The sequence below is a fragment of the Telmatherina bonti genome (assembly GCF_933228915.1).
Source record: "Telmatherina bonti genome assembly, chromosome: 16".
Taxonomy (NCBI): Eukaryota; Metazoa; Chordata; class Actinopteri; order Atheriniformes; family Telmatherinidae; genus Telmatherina; species Telmatherina bonti.
In genome coordinates, this window is record NC_136614.1 from 12167247 (window position 1) to 12174356 (window position 7110).

The 7110-nt window shown below is 37.1% G+C and overlaps 1 protein-coding gene across 1 annotated transcript in view; it reads left to right on the plus strand.

Annotated features, from left to right (window-relative positions):
- rfx6 (regulatory factor X, 6) overlaps nucleotides 1-7110 on the plus strand; it is a gene marked incomplete at both ends in the record, with an annotated part of 30588 nt that overhangs the window by 7121 nt on the left and 16357 nt on the right. Inside the window, 3 exons of the mRNA XM_079255928.1 lie at nucleotides 4935-5058; nucleotides 5896-5957; nucleotides 6036-6113. Of these exons, the coding sequence (XP_079112054.1) occupies nucleotides 4935-5058; nucleotides 5896-5957; nucleotides 6036-6113 (264 nt within the window). The remainder of the gene's footprint in view (nucleotides 1-4934; nucleotides 5059-5895; nucleotides 5958-6035; nucleotides 6114-7110) is intronic.

Consider the following 7110-nt stretch of genomic DNA (forward strand, 5'->3'; position numbering starts at 1 on the left):
TGTACTTATGTAGTTATTACCCCAGACTTCTGCACAGTAAATGAGAAACTAATGAGCAGTACAATGTGCAGATGGATTTATGATCTAGTACTTGTTTTGCTTTATTGAATACTGGGATACATTTTGAAATCCTATGTACTTAATTTGTTGTTTCCAATCAATTTTTTCATCTAACGTCACCCCTAAGAATTTTATTTCAGTTGCTCTTTCAATAGTAACCCCATCCAACTGTATATGTAATTATAAATTAGATCTGTGATTTCCAAAATGTATTATTAAATATGTGAATGTGAATATATATAGTTAATTGAATAAGTATGTTGTGACGTGCAGCAACAGGATGGAAAACTAGATGAGTAGAAAGGGGTGTAAGTGTACACTTCTTCCCACTCCTTTTTCAAACTCCTTTTATTTCACAAATTGATTTAATGATCGATTGATGTCGAATTATTATTATTATTGTTATTAATATTAATATTTTTGATTGTTTTTATTTTCTAAATTAGTATGTACATGTATGTATATACATGTGTGTATGTACATATGTATGTATAGGTATGTACGTATATTTTTCTTTTCTTGTTTTCTTTAATTTGTTTGAAATAAACTAAACTAAACTGAACTATTATTTTTGTTTAATGACAGTTATTTCAGTCCAGTCATGTTTTTAATTTATTCTGTTCAGTATCAATCACTGGCTGCACAGTGGCATAGTGGTTCGCACTGTGGCCTCACAGTATGAAGGTTCGATCCTCAGCTGGGATGGGGTTTGGACAGTGGTGTGGAGCTTTTGTGTGGAGTTTGCATGTTCTCCCCAGGTATGCGTGGGTTCTCTCTGGCTTCCTCCCACCATCCAAATACATGCATGTTAAGTTGACTGGTTACTCTAAATTGCCCATAGATGTGAGTGTGAGCGTGGCCTTGTGATGGACTGGCATCCAGGGTGTACTGCTAGGTACTGAAAAGACTGGTGGGATAGGCTCCAGCTTCCTTGCGACCCTTAATCGGAATAAGCAGTTAGGATAATGCAGTATTTTTCAACCACTGTGCCGTGGCACACTAGTGTGCCATGAGAGATTATCAGGTGTGCCCTGAGAAATTACCCAATTTCCCCTAATTGGTCTAAAAAGCAGCTCTGTGTTCATCCAAACAGACCCCAGACCTAAGATAATAAAATTCCTTCGTCTTGTGTTTATCTGATTTCTATTCAAGAGGCTTTGGCAAGATGGACTTTATATCATTAATATGGACTTAAAAAACATTTTGGTTTGTGGTGTGCCTTGTGACTTTTTTTAGTAAAAAAAAGTGTGCTTTGGCTCAAAAAAGGTTGAAAACCACTGGGATAATGAATGAATGAATGAATGAGTAACTGGCAGTAGAATTTGTATGCTACTGCCAGAACAAAAATATTAGTATCAGCAACTAAAACTATCTTCAAAACTTTTGAAATCTCGCAGATACCATTTATATAAAGTAAAAAAAAAAAAAAAAGGTTTAGGGCCCAACACTGATCCTTGAGGGACGGCACAGGTAATATCCAAGTATGTCGAACAAACATTTTCCAATTTTACAAACTGTTTCCTGTTTGACGAATGACATTTTCCGCTACGGTGAGGACTATCAGGGAGAAGTGACACACTTCAGAAGAAATAATTTACCTGATCGGCACTGAAACTTAACCATCAAGACCAGATTCATTAAGATGCTGTTGGTCAAAATATAGATTTTACTATGGAGCCACAGTTTTGTGATACGTGCAGAATGTGAGAGAGAAAGCTGGACTTTCTGTAAGGATTACAGCGACGACGGCATAAATTCCAAGAATCCTGTGAATGTAATTCACCTCTAAAAAAGTATTTATAGCTGTAAAAATCTCTTCCGTCATGGTCGACGCAGTCACATCCCATCACTTATGCTAGCTGTTGATAACAAGCTTGACTTCTCGTTGGTCTGGACCGCTGGTAATAGTTTGGGAAGTCCGCATTAAACGACTTCCTGGCTCAGACAAAGTAGTGGCTTTTTCTCAATGCTGTTTTAAGTGTTCTGTCTTTTCATGGCAGAGTTTAAACTGGTGTGAAGCTGAAAAATTTCACACTTTAAATTTAGTTTTCAACCTTGTTCCTGTTGCATCAAGATTTCCTTTGCATTAAAAAAAAATCTTTACAGAATTTTATGGACAGTATGAGATGGTCGAAGTACCTGTTTTGCAGTTTGATGAATAAGATGGTCTCATCAGCATATAAGTACAGTCATGTAAAAAAGCAAGCATCACTTTTAAATCAAAGGTTTTATGCAAAAAGGTGTAATAAATAAGAAAAAGAAAACCATAACATGTCCTGGTAAGTTTTAAAAAGTTATCAGTCTGTCATGTTTGTGTACTAAGTTTGGCCCACCTTTCTTGATCTGGTCCACTTCTGGCCCATTCACTAGTGCATAGTAGTCCAGACTTTGCCCAAACATGTCTGCTATCTGGGTAACTTCTGCATGTCTCTCTTCAGATCCCACCCCATTTCAGTCAGGTTGAAGTCTGGACTTTAACTGGATCATTGCAACACCTTGGTTGTTTTATCTGCAGTCATTATATTGTAAATTTTATACAGGCGTATACAGGTGGCTGAAATGAGTTTCATCTGCAGGGTGGCCGGTCATCTGGGAGGGGATCAGAGTAGAGCCGCTGCTCCTCCCCATCAAGAGGAACCAGTTGAGGTGGCTTGGGCATCTGGTCAGGATGCCTCCTGGACCTCCCTGGTGAGGTGTTCAAGGCATGTCTCTCTGGGAGGAGACCTCGGGGAAGACCCAGGACACGCTGGAGGGATAATATCTCTCGGCTGGGAACGCCTCGGGATCCCCCCACAGAGTTGGCAAATGTGGCTGGGGAGAGGGAAGTCTGGGCTTCTCTGCTTAGGCTGCTGCCCCTGCGACCTGACCCCGGATAAGCGTCAGAAGATGGATTGATGGAATTTTAATATAAAGGGGACATTGTAGCCGACTTGCAAGGTGCTCAGGTCCGGAGGCTGCAGAACCAGCCCAAATCACCAACCACCATCTCACTACAGAGCTGACATCAGTTCGGTTTGCTCCAAACATCCTGCTGTTCATGATGACCAAAATCTCCATTTTGGGCTTGTCTGTTCAAAGGACATTGCTCCTGAAGGGTTGCAGATTGTTCAGATGCAGCTTTGCAAACCTGTGCTGGGCTGCCATCTCCCTTTTGTCCAAACAAGCCATAAAGTTCAGACTTCTTTAGTTGTACTGACGTTAACTGTAACATTTAACATGCCAGCAGAGGCTGTAAATGAAGCTCCTGGCTGCTTTTGTTTTTACTGTTTGAGCTTTTCAGAGCCTGAAACTAAGCTGAATGTTTTCTACATGTATATAATCGTTCTCTTTGTAGAATGATGAACTCAACATTGTCTGGAAATTACTTTAAAGCCTCTTGCAGATTGATGGGCAGCAAAGATTGTTTCTTCCACATCACTGCCTACATGTTTCTTCCTGAGTTAACTCCCATGCTTCTGCTTCTGATCAGCAAACTGCTGAAACATCTACTTTTGTGAAAGTGCTCAAACTGACCATGACCAAGTAATCACGACTATTTGATCCTTGGCATCTGCCCACTATCTTAGTCATTGCTTTTATAAAACTAGAAACACTGGAAGATCTCAGACCACCGTCAAACCATTTTTTATCTCAGTTCTTTAGTTAAAAGCTCTTAATGGGAAAATTATCTCCACACGTGCAGATGCATTCCAGTAGACCGAGGTGGGAGGGTGCTGTCTGTCTTTGTGTGTGTGTGTGTGTGTGTGTGTGTGTGTGTGTGTGTGTGTGTGTGTGTGTGTGTGTGTGTGTGTGTGTGTGTGTGTGTGTGTGTGTGTGTGTGTATGTTTTAAATTGCCATGTTATCAATTTTTGGTGTGTGAAGGCTTGCTTTATTTAAATATGTATGACTTGGTTTTATAATGTAAAGTACTTTGTGTTGCCCCTGGCATGAAAATAAAGTTTGATTTGATTTGATGTGGACATGTGACCATGAACAGTTTGCTGGTGAAAACAAACATGCACCATTCCACCATCTGTGCTGAAGTATGCAACTTGTTCTCATAAGTTTTCTTCATCACCTTTTCATAGAAAATGATGAATAACGTCATGCAGTTATATTAATACCCCTCAGTGTCAAGGCTAGAAGAAGATATGAGAAGTTAGTTTTACTAGGACTAAATTAAAGTCCTTATGTTGACCCACTGTCACATGATGGAGCCGTAAACAAAAAAAAAACACAGAGAACCTCAAGAAAACCAGCAGAATGTTGTTTATTCTGGTGTGTATATTCTCAGGCAGGCTCCTCTGTACTGTGCACACGTATACTTACAAGGTTAAACCATTATCTGGACTGTTTTTCTTATCCTTATATATTCAATATACACACACACACACACACACATATATATATATATATTCAATATACACACACACACATATATATATATATATATATATATATATATATATATATATATATATATATATATATATATTCAATATACACACATATATATATATATATATGTGTATATATATATATATATATATATATGTATATATATATGTATGTTAACAGATGAACTAACAGACAAACCATCATGGCTGAAAACATAACCTCCCCCTGAGTGCAGATAATAGTGTCACAGTGTAATATCACGTTTTAACACCTGATAAAGACCAGATCTTTATTTTTATTTTAGTTTTTCCATTTAGCATCCTGATAAAGCTATTGAACTGGGAGTGTCTGCTGTGGGAGTGGACTGAAACCAGTCTTTCCCTCTGTACGTTTCCCTCATGCTGCCTTTATTCTGTCTGAGAATCAATATTTACTGTCTTCAGTGGCTTCATGTGTCATTTTAATTCCTACAAAAGTGATTTTTGTGTCTCAACAGGCTGGAGGAGAACTACATAGTGTGTGAAGGAGTGTGTTTACCCCGATGTATTCTCTATGCCCACTACCTGGACTTCTGCAGAAAGGAGAAGCTAGAGCCGGCCTGTGCTGCTACGTTTGGGAAGGTGTGTTTACTTACCTGGAAGGAGTGTAAAACCTGACAACTCTCTTTCTGAATTGATGCAATCAATCATCAGTAATAAGGAAAACACTTTTCTTCAGGTTATGTCACAAAACATCTACGGCATGTATCAGTCCTGCGATGTTATAAAAGCCTAAAGAAAGAGGTGAAAAAGACGGAGCTCAGATTGAGCTCGATAAAGTTTAAATCACACACATCCACGATAAGATAAAGCTAGGTCTGTATGCAAAGACAAATGTAGGTCTGCACACTGGAGGTAGCTCCCTGTATGTTTATTAACACAACAAAAAAGACTGAAAGCACCTGGCCAACTGCAATGACACACAACACATACTAATTGAAATACACCAGAAAAAATACACTACAAATACAATAATAAACACATGTACCATTATATTTATAATGTATGACAGAAACATCAGGTATAAACCATCATAATGACATATGTTACTGTCCTAAGAATGTGGATGGAAAGGCAGTGCACCACAGTTAACATAATATGGTGTAATAAATAAGAAAATACAAAAAATCTACAGGACTTTATAGTTTTATTACAAATTTTTCAGAATAAAGTTACACATGAGGGTTATGAAATATACTGCATAATAAGAAATGTATGAAAATATAAAGTATATATAGAAATACTCACATAACCAACACAAAACACACAAAAAAAAGACTGAAATCATAGAAATGGTTTAAGATAAAAGTCCTTGTTAAAGTGTGAATCCAAAATGCTTCTCTTCTCAATGATAAATGTTTTGGTTGCCATGGTTTCAGGCAGATCTAACCAGATCTTTATACTTTTTATTTTTATCAGACGATCCGACAGAAGTTTCCTCTTCTAACAACAAGAAGACTGGGCACAAGAGGACACTCCAAGTAACGGTTTTTTATGACAACATGACAAGTTTTAACGCAGGTTAAATTATTTTAACAGTTTATCTTGACCTTTCACAGATATCATTACTATGGAATTGGCATCAAAGAGAGTAGCGCTTACTACCACTCTGTGTATTCTGGGAAAGGTTTGACCAGGTAATTTTCAGTGTCTGCTTATTCAGATGCTCTAAACCAGGACTTTTCAACCATCCAACAAGTTATTAGTGTATCTCTGCTCCAACACACTTGATTTGACTCAATTTAAATCCACGACATTCTGCTCGATGACTCATTAATCTGTATTTTCATTGGGGACACATTGGGAACCTGCAGGATGGTGGCCCTCATGGCTCCATTCTAACCATGCATTGCAGCATTTTTACTAAAAACTGACACGTTTCTGTTGGTCAGATTGTCAGCTTGAAGTCATTATCTGTTGTTTTATTGGTGCAGATCGTCTCTTTTATTGTCTTTTCATGTTTCTGGTCGTCATCGTCTCAGTCCTCTGTCTTGTTTTCTGTTTTGTGGCTTTATTCCTTTCTGTACTGTTACTCTTCCTGTTTATTACACCTGGTTCCCCTTAGTGTATACATTTTATTGTGTCTTCGTTGTTATTTGACTTAGTTTAAAAAAAAAAAAAAAAAAAGATTTAAAATTTTGTGTTGTTTTTTGTTTATCCTTATTGTGCAGTTTTCCAAATTAAAACTTTACATCCCAACTCCAGTCCTCAAGGGCCACAGTCCTGCAGGTTTTCCATTAGGGATGGGAAAACTGAATTAAAAAAATCGAAAATCAGGATTTTCTATTTCACAATTTTAAAATTGATTTTTTTTTTCTGTTAAAAAATAAAATTTTTTTTTCAATTAAATAAAATTATTCCACTATAAAATTTTTGACATTTTTATTGGTTTTATTGATCTTTGTACTGGTCTTCTTGGGCATTATTGCAGCAGAATGATGGTATGGCTACTGTGTTATTTTCTCCTAACTGAAATCAAGAAAAATTACTTGCAAAAAAAAGTTTTATAATTTTTTTTTTGTTTTTACAAAAAACAACAACAACAAAAAAAATCTACAAAATTCAGCAATATCGAACAACTTGAGAATCGCAATTGAAATCAAATCGGCACCCAAAAAAATCGGAATCAAATCG